General features: G+C 41.7%; 1 protein-coding gene across 1 annotated transcript in view; it reads right to left on the reverse strand.

Moving 5' to 3' along the window:
- Positions 1-17,056, reverse strand: part of PLA2G15 (phospholipase A2 group XV) — a 32,632-nt gene that overhangs the window by 13,208 nt on the left and 2,368 nt on the right. The window contains exons 2-3 of the mRNA XM_019505920.1: positions 5,152-5,308; positions 1,502-1,620 (exon numbers count right to left, since the gene is read on the reverse strand). Coding sequence (XP_019361465.1) covers positions 1,502-1,620; positions 5,152-5,308 — 276 coding nt within the window. The remainder of the gene's footprint in view (positions 1-1,501; positions 1,621-5,151; positions 5,309-17,056) is intronic.

A 17,056-nucleotide genomic window follows, 5' to 3' on the forward strand; every position in this document is an offset into this window, starting at 1 on the left:
AGCTACATGGCCAACTAAAAAGCAATTAAAAAGCTTCAGATAAGCTTTGCTGCTTCAAGCCTCAAGAGTCATTTTATAGTCAAAATGGGATTAATATTAATTTAAAAATCAGTACATAAAGTCCATTTCCTTGCATAATACTAATTGCTAACTACTAAAAGTAATTAGAATACCTATTTAAATATCCTTTGCCAGATGGGGGCGGGGGGAGAAGAGAGAGAGAAAATGAATTAGTATATTACGTCCATTCAAAAGAAACAGCTCATTAAGAGAGGAAAACAAACCATCCAGCAAAAACAACCCTATAAATGATTTAGCAGCCAATTGTGTTTGATGGTGCAACCTGCAGCCCATAGTTGTCAATCACCCAGAGAGCTCCTCTCACCCAGTCAGTTTGTCTGAAAGTACACAATGAATTCTGGCCTAGAACTCTAAATACACCCCATTTAGGATCAAACATCTTACATGTGCAAATTATGTGCCATGAAGTACATACACTGGACTTTTCAAAATAGAAGGCGTTTTCTATGAGAGATTTTCTGTAACACTGCAAGGAAAAAAACCTCAATATTCTCTCCTTTTAACAAGGAAAAGGAACTAAAGCAGTAGCATCAATCTCCCCAATTTACTGAGTGGTTATTACAGAAGTCTAAGGGCTACCTAGCCCAGAGCTCAGCCAAAGCCAGGAGAAGGAATCTTCTTTATTTGTCAAGTCCTGGCTGTGAACTTTCTGCTCATCTCAGACCATCTCCTAGAGCAGGGGTTCTTAACCTTTTTGTTCCTGAGGACTGACCTGGCTCCCCAGCCCAGGACCGCTGCCGGGGGGAGGGAGGGGGTCTGAATAGGGGCAAGTGCCCCAGGCCCTGCGCTCTTGAGGGGCCCCACAGAGCCAGATGGAGCAGCTGTGGCGACTCTGCACTGCTGCCAGCTTCACGTCCAGCCGCTCAGCACCCCTTCCCCCCGCCCCAAATGCTCCACCAGCTTCCTTGCGTCCAGGGCAGGGCCCTGCACAGACCGATTTGCCCTAGGTCCTGCACAGGTTGTCCCTGCCCCAGCCTCACCCGCATGACCCTGGGTGCAGCAAGTGGGGCTCAGTAACAGGGAGCCCTGGGGCTCCACTCACCTGAACAGCAGCAGGTGTGAAGCCTCACCTGTCCACCTGCAGAACCACCTGGTTGAGAACCGTTGTCCTAGAGCAGTCTTTGGAATGACTATTCAAGCCTCAGAGAATGTTAATTCTGAGTAAAAATAAGCAGTGCCTACTCGCCTGATTTACGAAGTTGAACAGAAAGCACTTAAATTCAACATGCCACATACCAAATGCACGTGAAACATCTGACTGACTGCTGGTAAACTTGTGTCCTACAAAACAAAGCCACAACTAAGCATGAACTATCCCGCTTCAACCAGTTACTGTCACCTCTCTCAGATTTCAGTAAGGAATTTTAAACTGAAATCGCATTATAGAAACATGCTGTACATCTGTAACTGAACTACATACCAACATTTCTTTTACTAGGATCAAGGAACTCCAAGGCAAATGTCTGCCCAAACCCTGGAACTCTGACATCCACTCCATCTGGTGGCTCTGTGATCTTACTTGTCCGATTGTATATCAGCCTGGAAGGAAAGAAAGACAAATATAAAACATGCTGTCTTACTACATGGCAACTCTCAAATAGAATGGGGCTTTGTTTGTTGAGTGATTTTAAGAGCTATTACCTACAAGAAAATAACATAAGTCAGACACTTAGAAGGGCACTTTCATGCTAAAGTGCCTACATGCAGTGCAAACAGCTTCCTTATACTAGTGTACCCGATTTAGGAAAATAAATAAAGCCTATTTTCAGTCTGCAGAAATAGAATATATTGTCAAAGGGTAGACCTGAACCTTATGGAGAGAATGTGAGCTGCCTCACATAGTTCAAGCATGTGTCAACCTGTCACAAGTTCATAACAAGTTTCCCTCCAAGAACTTAGATACTACAGTATCAGAATACTGTTGCTAAAAAAGGGGAAAAGTCAGTATAGCTCTTCTACAAAGAAGTAGGGCTTAAGAATACCTTTTCAGCTGAAAGTATTTGGAATTGCTGTAACCAATAAAACAAAAGACATCTATGGAAACGTACACAGAGATATTAAGTATTTGGTAGGTACCATTCAAATCCATTTGAGACTCATGGAACCGTGAATGTCTTTTCACCAGATCAACAGCTCTGGAATGTAGACTTTTTACCCCACGGCATGAGCTCTAAAAAATGTTGATTGATACCTGAAAATTGTTAACCAAATATTTTTTTTCAAGTCCCAGATAAAGTGTGATAATTAAAAAAAAAAAAAAAAAGTGAAAAGGAAACAGCCAGTGAGGGAAAACAACTGCAAAACCAATCACTAAGGCAATGCAAACATATATTCCAATCGTATTTCTCTATTGGTCCACAAAGCAGGAAATACGGTTAGTACACGCTTGCTTCTCTCTTGGGTTGCTTTACTTAATAGGACATTTGGCTGGTCTTTCAGCAGAAGAGTAACAAAAAAAAGGTACAGATAAGCCACTTAAGATTATACTTACACTACACATACCAAAGCTGGGAAACCCATTTATAAATACAGATTGCGTTTTTTAACACTGTAAAAAATATGGTTTGTATGGTTCTATGGTTGTCTTATGAGAATCAATATGAAAAAGCCTTTGCCTAAGAAAGCTACCAACTACAAAAGGTTTATGCCACCAAATAAATAAATAAATAAAATGTATTAACCAAACAAACCGCCATCTTTTATGATACATCATTCAGTCTGATTTCCAACTTGTAGAAAACATTTTCCAGTTGCAGCTGAGTGATTTCATGAACTGCATTTGCGATCCTTACCCTATGCATAGCTTATAGGGCTGTGCAAAATTTTGCCAGCTGTTTTGATTCACCACTGTTTTAACTCATTTCAAGCTGGAAACAGAGAAATCAAATCAAAATGAAGTGCTTCAAAACAGCCTCAAAACAAAATGAGGCCAGTCAAAATATTTTGAAGCAGCCAGGTGGTGGAAGACGGGGAAGAACCAGGGCTGTACTCCCAGCAGCTCTGCAGCCCCATGTGGCTCAGCTGAGCGGGGATCAGCTTAGCTGGACTGCAGGAAGCCAAGTTGCGGCACAGGGGAAGGGAACTTAGCTGAGCCACATGGGGCTGAGGAAGGCAATTCGGCCCAGCTGGGCTGAGTTGCCTTCCCCAGTGCTAAAATCAGGCTGGGGAAGGGAACCAAGTGATCAGGTTCAGTTCCCTTCCCTAGCTCCCTGGTCCCAGGTGGCAGCACCCAGCTTACCTCCCTCACCCAGCCGGCAGATTGGGGGCCTGCAACACCAGGAGGACTGGCACAGCCCCCACAGGGTTGCAGACTCCCAGTCTGCCTGACAGATGAGAGAGGTTGTTTCGAGTTTCCCTATTATAGCATATGGGTGAAACGCTGAAACAGTGTCACTGTTTTGACAAAATGGAACAATGGTTTCAAATCGAAATGAAACACTGTTTCGTCAAACCATTTTGACTTGAGTTTCAAGGTTAAGCCTTAATAGCTTACACTATGCTTAAAAAAATGATGAATTACTTTCAATTGCTGTTTAGAGTTTGCTTCTATTCATGTGTATATCCAAAGTTATTAAACTTTAAAGTTGCACAAGGACATTATAAAAAAAAAAAAAGACAGAAACTGTACACACTTTTTTTTTTTTAAACAGATCTACAGGTCTGAAAATAAGAGTCTGTATTTTATATGTGATACGTGATGGCTTTTTAAAACGTTAAGGTAAGGTAAGATCAAAGTTAATATTTTAACCAGATTTGAAAAGAATCAAGAAGTTCCATGTACTATTTTTTGCGCTTTCAAAAAAATTTGCTAATATTTTCATACAAGCACAGGACCCATGACTTGAAGCAACAAACCACCTGTAAACCTTTCAAAAGTTTACAGACAATAAAAAATGTTGAAGAAAAAAAGCATAATGAGGAATTAACAGATTTTTAAATCATTTTACACTTCAAAGACAACAGACCCCTCCCCCATTTCTTGTAACAGTATTAGCATGGTTATGACTCAGCAGTTTCAGTAACCAACATCACAGAGTGATGTGTGCATGTATAACTGTCTTTTAATTTTGAGGTCAAATGATTTAAGTACCAAGTTACAGCTGGGTTTATTAAGCATAGGTGTTAGCACAAATCCAGATTGGGACCCAGGGTAAGCTTATATTTTAGCTTCTTTAAAAATGGAAGTAGAACAGTTGCAGCTCAGAAGCATACATTAGGTGTTACACTGAGGAACTTATGACTACATGATTCTGTAGGGATAGACATGTATCAAAACCACCCCAATTTTGACCCTGAATGAAGTAAAGTTCAAGTCAGGGTGATTCAGCTAACTTGTATCACATTACAGGATCCTGAAGTCTTAACAGCTTTTACCAGTGTAATTTGCTAGAGCCACAAGTGTTACTCCTGTCTATACCTTCCACCACACTTAGAGACATAAGACACCTTGTACTCTTTAAATGTTAGATGATCAGCTATTCACACTGGGCTTTTTGTAATAGTGCAATTATTTCAGCCCTGAAACCCCTTGGGAATAGACACCCACCACCCCACCCCACCCCCGATGCCTACCGTGATTTTCAAGATGCCCATGTTTTAAAAACTTGAGCAGTTAATAGGACAGAATGTTCAACACATCTACTCCAGCCCCCTTCAGATTTTTTTAAATCCAGGCACCAAGATAAAAAAAAAAAAACACACACAGGAAGTTAACAGTTCTCTCTCTAAGCAGTACTTTCCCTGCTTCCAAAAGCAAAGACCAAGATTACTAACCTGAAGAAAAACAGCAGCCAGGTTCTCATCTATACCCCAAGCCGAGCCAGCTGGGTGCATTTAAGCCAGGCGTGGGCAATTATTTCAGCTGGAGGGCCACTTACATTTCACACATCTTTCAGAAGATATCATTTTAAACAAATCATATAGTAAACTGTCTGATTTTTAGTATAACATTTAAAATTTTTTAAATGTGTTAATTGTATTTCAAAAAAATCATCATGATTTTTTTTTCCTGTTTCTACAGTTTAGCTATACACTGACCTAATATTTTGTTTTACAGGGCTCTGATCCTACCTGATATTGTCAATCCAGCAGTCAATGATGACAGGCAGCAGCAATTCTAAATTCAGCCAGAGAGTAAAGTAACTTTCTGTCTTCTTGGAGCAGAGGTAGTGTACCACTGTCGGTTTGTCAAGTTTTGCTTCCAACTGGTTACCCAAATCCCCTGGGACTACAAGAAACACGTGAAAAAATCAGAAATATATTAGTCAGACAATTAAAAACCCTGTTCACACTTTCACCTTTGTATTCTGTAAGAATGTAATTATGTTTCCACACCAACCAAGATACTTGATAATGATAAGTAAATGGAAGAAGGGCATTACGCAAGCTTAGAGTACTGGTCACAAGTGATCATTTGCTTTTTCAGAAACTCCCAGCTTCAAAAATGTTCCCCATAGGTATTTATGAATCATCTTGACAACCAAATTGGGACAGGATATCTTAGGCCATGGCTATCAGAAGCAGATTCTCTCAAATACTTTTCAAGAGAATGAGTGTCCCAAAAAGAGTCATCTGCAAGGTTTGGGTTGGAAAAAAAGCTTTTTTCCTACAGAGTGTTGCAACTCTAATCAAATACACAAATCCTTCAGTTTTTACCAATATCTGCAGACTTACTTTATTTCAGGAGTTCTATTTTTATTCTTTTATATACTGGTTAAACAGGTTGTATTTCAATGATCTTTGCACTTTCCTTTACATCCAGATTTTGGAACTGTTTAACACTGATGTCATGACTAACAGGATCTATAGCAACTCAATATGCATCTGTGCTGTCTGTTAAACTATTTCACTGGAATACCATTTCTTATTCATTCATTCTACAGATTAAGTGACAGAAACACTGAATTCCAAATTAAAGTCAAGCATGCATCGAAAACTTCTAGTACAGCAGCAAATAGCAAATGGAATTCCTCAAGTTCTGCTACATTTTAGCCACTTCTTACAAAGAAAGATGACAGAAAACTGGAAGGTCCTATGACTGGAAAATTCCTCCATGCTATGACAAAAATTAAGTTAGCTTATAACGTGTTCTTAGACTGAACTCATTTTGATATTATTATACTCAATAGTGGGAGTGCCTGGTTAAATACAACTAAGTGCCAGAAATTAGACCAGTGCTTCCTCATTTGGGGTTGCAACCCAGTTTGGGAACCGCTGAATTAGATCCTGTAGCACCTTACAGTAAAACCTGCTATAAACTATTAGACTGCAAAAATGTATTTCCATTTCATCTCCTAATGCCATTTTCTAACACTATATAGGCCAGATTAGGTCTCAGCTTCAGCTAAGGCCACGAACAGGCAATACTTTTGTCGTATTATAGAAGCCGAGGGTACAATAAACATACCCCCCCTGCAGTGCTACAAAACTGGTGAAAGCACTACGATAATGTAGGGTTTCTCTGCAGCGTAACCTTTTGTAGCCAATTTTGTAACCGGCTTGTAGATTATACAGAACTGCACAGATGTATAAATAAGAGTATAAACTCAAAAAAAAAGAATCTCAACCTTGAAGAACTTACAATACAATTTGGAAGTTTACTACTATATGTAGCATATAATTTCAAACAATTATACAATGGAAGAAGTACTGACAGGAAACAGTTGTCTTTTAGTCAGGCTAGACAGAAATAGCTGTCACTGAGTTAAGTGGATGCGCCTTAATGGTATGGGACAAGAAGCAATGTGATGGTAATGCAATCTACCCACGTTCTCCGCTCAGCCAGACCTGCCCCTCCCTCCCCCAACTCAGGGAATAGGACTGACTGAGCATGAAAGCAGGGCTTGCTTGCCTATGGAGAGGCACCCCAAGATTCCCCAGGTGCCCCTCTAAGCACAGAAAGCAGGCAGCTGCTTCAGGGGCTTGAGGGGCCTTTAAGCTCCCAGAGCACCTGCCAGTGGCTAGAGTATGCAGGTATCTCAGGCTGTCAGTACTCTCCTGCTAGAGGTAACAAGTGTCTGCCACAATAAAAAAGCAGCATCTAGAGCTACTTTGTCACATGTCACGGAGTGGGGCCTAGGAGCGGCCGTGATCCCGCTAGCACCCCCTACCATACCAAGTGAGCGATCCAGCACCCTCGATTCTCACCCGCCACGTCTTGTTGGTATAATAGTTTGGTATGGGAGGCTGCCTTAAGATCCCCTTGGTCACAGTGTTCTGCTCATACTGCCCCCCGTACCAGATGGGGTGACTTGGTGCAACCCCGGCCTTATGGGCTATGCGTGCCTCCTACCTCCCCTTTAGCACGCCCCAAGCCTCGCAGCTGTTCCAGACATTGTCTGGTCACTTGTGCCTTGCCTGGCACCCTGGGCTTGTCACGCAACCCGCGCCCTTCCTCGGGTGCCCCGGGCTTGTCACGCGACCGACGCCCCTTGCTCTAGCGCCCTTGTGTTCGCTAGCCCTCGCCCCTCTCTGGGGCCTACTCGTGTGCTCACCCTTCTTCGGGCTCTATCGCGCGCGCTGGCCCGCCTCGGGCCTCCACCCGTGCCCTCGCCCTTCTCTGGGGCTTGTCCCACGCTTCTTGCGCCCTCGCTGTACAAGTCCAGTCTTGCCCCTTCCGGGGTTCGGCTAGTGTACTCGCCCTCTTCAGGCTCTCACCCACACGCTCCGGCCCTGCCTCGGACCTCTAACCGCGTGCCTGCCCTACTCCGGCCTCGTACACTCACCCACACTCAGGCCTATACACGCGCTCTCTGCACTATTGCCCTCTCTGGGTTCTGTACCCCACTCAAACGCGCTCGGGGCTCAGGTGGCCTGTAGCCATGCCTGGCCCCCTGACCCTTCTCGGGGTCTTTCGCCCGACTAGGCAGAACACCGCCCTTGGGCTGGGGTCTCAACCCCACATACTGCACCCCACCGGCACCAAACAGCCGTGCCTCCCCGGCACTACTCTGTGCCCAAACAGGGCACCCAGGAACCCCCAGACTACTGGGGATCTCCTGCAAGGCCTCCTCACACCTCTACAGCCTCACCCGGTCCTCCAGTTATACACACAACGAACTCAACAGAACCATAAGCCATCTGGCTATAACACAAAACACAAAGCCCCTTGGCTACAACTTAGGTTCCCCGCCAACCTGGCTAACCTCCGTATCCCTGCCGGGTTTCTCTCCACCCCGCGTCCGCATGCTTAATGCACCACACAGCCCTGCCTGCTCTTGCAGAGCTGCTTCTCCTTAGGCTGCCAGAAGGGAACTGCCAGCTAGGCTGCGGCCTGGCCTGCTTATAAAGGCAAGGCCTTGCCCCTTTCTGGCCATGTGACCTGCTCTGGTTGCCCCAGCAACCAGCACCTGAGCTGCCCTGGCCATTAGCAGATGCCCTAATTCCTACTTAGGCACAGGGCACTCGAGTGCCCCCGTGACATCACACCACTGATCTTCTTTGATGTAGTGCAACAAAGGGTGGTAATGTCTACTGGTGGCACAAATGGGACGTCAGGTGACATCTATTTCCACCCTCATATGTTTGTCATATCACATTTGATAGGTCTGTCCACACTTCAATAACAAAACAGTAACATGCTAAGTAAGTATGTTTTTCCTTTTAAAGCATGCCATGAAGACTTAGGACTTTGCTATTCAAAGCACCCTTTTATCCAAGGAGAAGAGGTCAGTATTTATGTGATCGCTTTAGTACCCCAACTTATGGAATTTTTATATATCACACCTCCAACATCTTTCCACATAAACCCCCCAGGCCTCCAATATAATACCCAGAACAAGTCATGTTTAATCTCTCCCACTTTACAGCATGGTTTCAGATACCTTCTCCCCCCACCCTCACTACAGTCTCACAGGGTACTCTATGCAGTCAAGTGAGGACAACTTGAAAGTCTGTCTTACATAAACAAAAGCAGTCACACAAAGCCTTACTGCAACAGACTGGCATAACTGGCCTGGGGGTTCCTTAAATCTGTCTTGGAATGAATGTTTCTATGAAGAGCAGGAAAACAAGTTATAGAAGGATAAACAGCTGGTAGGAAACAGGCAGAGCCAAACTTCAGTTACATGCAAGTGAAAATGTGTCTTTTGGCACTGTGCTTATGGGCTAAGTAGTCACATATAGATATTTCTTGTCTCCTGCTCTTCTGGATGGGAAGTTCCAAGGAGAGAGGCTGTGAAATGGGAAAAGTATCCATGGTATTGCACTTTCCAATTGAATTGTTGGGTGTGTTAATTTATAGCCAAATTATCACATGAACTCGCTAGAATACTCTTTCAATGTAAGCACTATGCTTATAAAATGCTGCCCAAGTCCAGGAAAGAAAACAAGTGAGCCGAATAAAGTGCTCAGATTTGCCCAGTAGTGGGCAAACAACAAGTTAAATAATTTTTTTGTTTAAACATTTTATTCTATACTGATTTATCAACAGCAGAACATTCCCAGCAACCAGATGCTAAACTGTAGAAACAGAAAAATATTTCTGAAATTGAAATTTAAGACATTCCCTTCCCACAACTGTTTTCTGTGAAAATCTTAAGGCACATGCCTGGCTTAAAACCAAACTCTTGGGAGATCTCTGAAAGTTATTTTAGCAGTAAAGGACTTCAACAGATGACCCAAGAGTCTAAAGGAGTATGTTCTTTCAACGTATTCTTTAAAGGGAAAAGAATTAAAACAAGTCTGCTTCAGAGTCCATATATTTTAAATTTTTATTCCAAGGGCCTTCTCTTCACCCTAGTGCAGCCACACAGCTGGGAGCTGCACCAGCACTACCACAGTATCTTCCAGCCCCCCCAGCTCCCTGGCTGTGGTACAGATCACAGCTTCCAGTCAGAGGGGAGCCGTGCTGGGGCCAGGGAGCAGGAAGCTTCTTACACACAGCCCCTACTTCTGCCCACCTCCATCCCTCCTCTATCCAGCCCCTGGAAACTGCGCTCACATCACACACAGCCTTAGGAGGTGGGGGTTGGGGAGTGGAGAGGAGGAACAGTACCAGCACCATTAGATCTCTGGTACTTTTATTTCTGTATTTTAAGTGAACTTGTTTAAGTACACTAGGGCTAAGAACAGAAATCACACATAAACCAGTGTAAGTGATTGGAAACCAGTTCAAATCTGTAATACAACATAAGTTCAGTGCACATAAACCACTTTCAAAATGGCTGGAACCATTTTAAGATAACCTGGATGTAGCATCAGACTCAACTGATTTAGGTTAAACTGGTTTATTAAATTTCTATCCCAGATCCCCTTCAGATTCAAATTAACTCATTCCCAGAATGCTTTGTACCTCTCCCACAAACTCTGCCCCCTCCTCCCTGCCCCCTGCAGGGTAGGTGGGCTAGCCTTGGCCTAAACAGTCTGCTCCAGCCAAGCAGGAAGGCATGCTCTAGCATTCCCCAGCTTCTGGCCTGGACCACTGCAGGCCTGTGGCTGCATTTCCAGTCAGAAGTGAATGTCTGTTCACCTGCCAATCAGTTCAATCTACACAGCTTAGACTAACCTGTAAAAATTGAATAGATTCAGCCTTGACTGTGTACATTTACTAGGTTAGAGTTCATCTTAGGTCACAGCAAAAGCCCTAACAGATGGAGAAGCTATCATACTTCTAGTATTAGGGCACTGTAATATTGCATCATACCACTGAAAAAGTTTATTCAAGTGCAAGTCTCAGAATATCATAATATGCTGTTTAATTCTCTACTTATACCAACATGTTATTCCCAAAATGTCATGCCCATTTTGGCTTCTAGGCCAAATTCCTAACTAGAAGCACAACAAAACATAAGCCATGAACAAATGTTCATTTCAACTACCCCTCAGTGATTCCAGTCTGCAACTGGAGTGATCCTAGTCGGGGCGGAAGGTGCATGGGGCAGTGGCTGCTCCACTCCCCCCAGCCCCTGGGAACCCCAGCCTGAGAAGCAGGCAGGAAGCCAGAAGCAGCTGCTCTTCTGCTCAGCTCCTGGTGGCTAGGAGCCAAGAAGAGCGAGCAACATGGCAAACCCCAAGCCCACTCCTCAGGCTGGAGACTGAGTTAAATTTGAATCCGGAGGGGATCTGGGATAAGTTTAATAAACCAGTTTAACCTAAATCAATTGAGTCTGATACTAGAACCATCCAGGTTACCTTATACCAGTAGGGGGCTCTTCCCCACTGTTCAGTCCCTAACTGAACCTAGAAGATCTTTCTCCCAGATCTGGTTTCCCTGAAGAAACTGAGTAAATACTTCACATTCAGTTTCTACCAGGAGAGCAGCAATTCTCCTGGTTGAAACAAACACCTGTATGTGCCCATAGTTAATATTTAGGTTACTCATTCAACACCAGTCAAGTTTTACTGGCAGATCTGCTAAGGACATAAGACAAATAGATTGTCTTCTGCTCCTGACAAACTTTTGCTCAGACTAGAAGGCTCACAAGTCAGAAGCGGGAACATAAATGTTAAAAAGCATTTAAATTACTAGCTTCATTATACCTTGTGTTAATTGTAGAGAATTTTCATCTGGGATTACAGGAACAAATTTACATTTACCACAAGCCGAACTATATTATAACATTTAGAAATGAAGCGTTCTTGAGAACAGAAGAAGTTGCATTCCACTGTGCTGGACTCAAAAGCAGAAGATATTAAAAGCTATATGCTAATGTATAGAGGGAAAAATTTAAAAATAAATATACCAATGGATAAACAGGGAACGAACAAAAGGTGGAAGACTGATAAAATTGCATGCAATATCAATTAATAATTTTTCATTTAAAAACAGAAGCAAAAAAAGGGGTTCACACCTACAGTGAATCAGTGAAAGGCTGCCACCTTTGTTTGTAAACATCAAGAGAAATTATTAGGTAAATCAAAGATTAGCTGGAGATGTTTTTCTGATTTACGTATTGCCACTGATAGGGTTTCATCCCTATATACTCAACTAAAATTTTATAAAAGATGTAGGTTGCAAGCTGCAAAAAAACTCAAGAAAATTTACGGGGAAAATAATAGAGCCAGCAATGCAAATTCAGATTTTTCCCCCCTGTATCCAAGAGACCAATGCATTATCTACAAACTTTACTCAACAAAATTTAAGAGCATTATAGTTTGGGGTGGAGGACAAATCAGTGGGTTTTTGAATAGCAAACTATTAGGTAAAAGGCTCCAGCAGAACATACATGAAGGAAAGTACTATAAAACATATGCATTCACAGAGTAGCTTTCCAATGCCCCCCACCCCTTTCCTTCTTTCACGTGGAGCTCTATAAAGCATTCCCTTTAAGTTCTGGATCATTTGTAGAAAATAAAAATGCTTCCAAATTGGCTTCCACGTAAAGGTGTATTTTGTGCCCATTTATTCTCTGTTGAAATGCTTACATCTACCCAATACTTTTTCCATTTTCCAGTACACTTCCTTTTCACTGGAAGTTACAGAATATTAAGCACAGTTTTATTTTCAAGTCTGCAGGTACAAACAATTACATTATTTACCTAAGTATCCTTTACTAAAGTCTGATACCCAAGCAAAGATTTCAAAGGCTTTGCTAATTTTGTGACTGTCAGTGCTTAAAACAATGAGATTCCTGTGAATAGAACAAAGCTCCCCATACCTCAAAGATCATTTTCAAAGGTTACTTAAATTTATCAGATTAAATGATCAAATTTCACCATATTCTTATTTTCAGTGCTTGTAACTAGAAGTATAGGAAGACTTTTCAAGACAAGACAGTAACAGGTAAGTCTGGAGAAGAGACTACTGAGATTTTACAACAGTTACAAAGTAACTGAAAGCATCAGCTGCTCTTACAGGACTTGCTACACCTGTTGATCCACGTTAATGCTAGCCTGGAACAGAGATTGGTGTCGCAAAAAGAGATAATCCATATTAGGTTATATTTCTACATTTTAAATGCACATTCTTTGATGCCCAAAATAACTCTTCAAATCTTCTCACTGGGGGAACTTCAGCACCAAATCAGTTAAACAGCTGGGGGGGCGGGGGGCAGGGCTTTAATTAGTGCAGCTCTTACTGCGCTGATTAAAAGCACCCAGAGCATCACATGCATCAGCATCTCTGCATTGAAAAATGGAGGCAGGGCACTTTAAAATTCAAACTTGTTCGATGAGCTTTAGTTCAAAGTGCCCCATCACCACTTTTCAGCGCGGGAACACTGATGCACATGATACTGGAGTCTGCTGGAGTGCGGTAATTACTGCACTCCAGCAGCCTCGATCAGTCAAGTAATTACAGTGCATTGAAGCAGCCTCCCTGTACGTGTATAGGAGCTCAATGTTTCTTTTATCACACTGTACTTTGTTTTCCAAAAAAAACTCACTTGAATCACTTATCAAAGCTGTCAGGAGAAGAGGGCTCAAAAAGTTCATTTATATGCCTAAAGAGGACATGCCACAGAAAATGCTTCTCTTTATAATTAAAAGCAAGGCACAAGAACTCACATGACACAAGATATCTGAGGTCACATGATGCACAAGGAGTTATCTTACTGTTGACATCTAGCCAGCTAACTGCACAAACACAGACCTTGGCTAGCAGTCAGCAGGAATTCACAGACAAGCCTCTTTTACATGTAGATCACATACCAAGTCTTATTTAGGAGTCTTTCTAGAAATCTTTAGCCCAAAACCTAACAAGTTGTTTGCAGAAGGTTTGAGAACATTGCTATAGCAACTGTGTTGCGTTGGCTTTAAAAGGCAGAGTTCAGTGCAGGTTATCAGTTTCAAACTTGGTAAGCCAGTATGTAATAAGTGACTCCAAATGGGATGCAAGCGAAATCAGTAAAATCCTGTCGAGGATAAACAGTGTATGAATTTGCTCACTGATTGATCTGAGAATTTTAAACATAAGATGCACAATGGCAGTGTAACAGAAAGAAGAAAAAAACCCCAAAAAACACACATTAAGAGTGATGTTGTGATGTGAAGCTTCTGTGTAATAAGCTTTACAGATACTGTATGCATCCTGCTTAGTGGAGTAAAATGAGGTAATGGTAAACTAACACTGCACTAGGAGAATCTATTCATCTTGAGAAAATGCTGTTGGAACACCAACAGAAAAATAATAACGCCAACAGATAAACCGACACCCAGAAATCATTAAATCACTTCAAGGCAAAGGTCTAATGCAGGGATGGGCAATTATTTTGGGTGGAGGGCCACTTACTGAGTTTTGGCAAGGCATCAAGGGCCACATGGCAGGCAGCCCAGGGCAGATTAATATTAATTTTCTAAATTTTTTAGGGGGCCCCACGGACTGAATAGAGTGGCTTGGCAGGCTGCATCCAGCCCTCAGGCTGCATTTTGCCCACCCCTGCTCTAACTCCAGGCCCAAAGTCACACAGAGCTGGTTAGCAGAGACTGGGGACATGGATCAAAAGAACACTGGACAGTTAAAAGGCCTCTCTGAAGAGGGGAAGATGGGAGTTCAGACACAGAAACAGATCTGTGGAAGCATCTGAGCAAGAATAAGGCCTGCCAAAACATCCAGAGAAATGCCAGCCATAAGGGAACTCAACACATATAGAAAATGTTTGTTCTCTAAAATGCTTTAAAATCTAAAAGAAAAAAACAAAATCAAAAACAAGACGACTTTTTGGTAATAAGAGGAAAGATAACTGGAGATTCTGAACATAAGCATCAGCCCAGGTTGATTTAATCATGGTTAGCATATGGGAGCTGAAGAAAATGGCTTAGTCAGACAGAGATTCATATTAATTCCACTCAAAGACCCATTAAGGCTCAAGGCCTGAGACTTCCTAAGAGGGGATGCACACAGCCCAACAACTGACAGCATAAAGCCTAATTCTGACCATCAAGTACAAAAGGACAAACAAAAACTCACATTGCACAAGAATCAAAGTATTTGAGCTATTTCTCCTAGTTACTGCAGGGCAGGGCTTGTACCTATTACTAGAGTTAATTTTGGGGTTACAGATTGACAGCTATAACATTCACAACTGTTATGTATTGTTAATTTAAAACTTAACAAAAGATTAAGTTAGCAAAGTGACCTAAAGTTAACTTGCAAGTTTCTTGTGAGTTAATATTAACTCTTTTTACACACAAGTAAATTATGCACAAATATAGATAGTCAAACCTGCAAGGAGCAAACAGACCATCTAAAGAGACAGCTTTTCACTTTGAAAATTTTTGTTCATGTGTTTCTGCAATGCAATATGATAGAATCTCTATCAGGTGACTTAGGTGACAGGCTATAAGAATGTGATTTATTTAATATTTGTTTTTCGCTACCTCAAACTAATTTATCACTACCTTGCTAAAAACACTAATTTGGAAAACAGAAACCCTGCATTAACTATTCTTGGCATGGGCAGTTTTTGTTCCAGTTCTAGTTTGCTAGATTTTATTCTGCTTCAGATAGTCAGAGATTAGCTAACTTCACTGTGTATGTGTTTCCTGCCTTCTATTTTCTGTTTGCAGCCTAAACAGAGAGGTCCTTTGCCCAACTGAATTTAAACAAAAGAGATGTTTTAAGAACTAGAAGACTAAAGAGCCTGATCAGAGTTAACCAATGTTTCATTACGGAGAAAGTGATTTCTTTACAGAGTTTGAAATAATTTTTGTAAGGTTATTTTCATTTAATTTATAAGTGTAGATCAATAAAATTCCTCATCTTCTCATATTTTTGCATAGGAGAAGTCTGGTTTTAGACATTGGGATTAAACTGAGTCAGTGACCTCCCTAGAAATCACTACTGTCTAACGCAGAGGTGTCAAACATACAGCCTGTAAGATGGATCCAGCCCATTGAGGTGGGTCATGTGGCAATTAAGATTGCTCCTGGCAGGGAGCAGAAGTGGCAGCAGCATTAACTCCTGGGCTCCCTGGATACTGAAACAGCAACTCTGACAGCTGCAGGGCTGCTGCAGCCCATGGGTTTTCTAGAGCCTGTGAAGCCTCCCACCTAGGGGCCAACACTCCTAGCCTAATGAGTTAGGCATGGACAATGAAACTAGGATTTATCTAAATGATAAAAAAGTGTTTTTTTTAAAAAACAAGCATCTAACACATAAAACGCTTCTTACTATCATGTGTAGACCCTAGTTTAAAACCTCAGGTTTAACCTCAACTAACAATCTTTAAACATATGAACTGCAAAAGGATTATTAAATGCAAGCACAGTGTTTTCTTCCCTCCAGTGAAGACATACTTTGTAACATGTCAAAGTCAGAAAAGAAAATAATTGTTCAGAAAGAAACTTAATAATGTGACATTAGTTTAAAGTAACTATAGCCAGTTTCACAACTCTTTATATCTGAAGTTAATAATTTTCAGAAATAAAGCTGAGGATGGAAGGTTTGTGTAGAATGCAGGCAAGTAATTTAGCTGTTCATTTTCATTCCTATTGCTAAAAATTAAGACCACTTATGAACTTTTTGAACCACTGAATTCATGTGATCATATTTGCTGCAAGCATAAAACAGTAATATATTCTTTAAGAGGGTATTTATGGTGAAAATGAGAGTGTAGAGGGAAGGCTAAGAAAATGAGTAAATCACTTGTTTCTTTGTATGAACTGGGTTTTCAAAGTCAACACACTTACATGGCTCTACTTCACACAGCCCCTGCTTACATTTCCTTTTTCATGCACAGTTCTAGCGTCAGTCCAATTTACCATCAAACATTTCCATGCATTTTTCCAGGCTGACCTCTACATTTGGGAGGCCCTCTTCAAACCATACTGCCAGCCACTGCCTGTCTCACTAGAGTGACCCCTAAAAGTTCATTTCTGCCTCATGTTCTTCTCCCTTGTTTGCATCCAAAACAAGGGAAAAGAAAAACAAATGAGCAATGAATGGGACACACAAAGGTGTGCAAGCCTTGCAGAACTGACATAAATGATCCACAGTTAGCCCCTTATTTCCCTTGGCTTTTGGTCTTTTGTCGTTTATCACCTACGTAAGAGCAAATTTAAACTAAGGCCTTCCAAAAAAAAAAAAAAAAAAAAAAAA

Source organism: Gavialis gangeticus, unplaced genomic scaffold (genome assembly GCF_001723915.1).
Source record: "Gavialis gangeticus isolate Ggan-Ray unplaced genomic scaffold, GavGan_comp1, whole genome shotgun sequence".
Lineage (NCBI taxonomy): Eukaryota > Metazoa > Chordata > Crocodylia > Gavialidae > Gavialis > Gavialis gangeticus.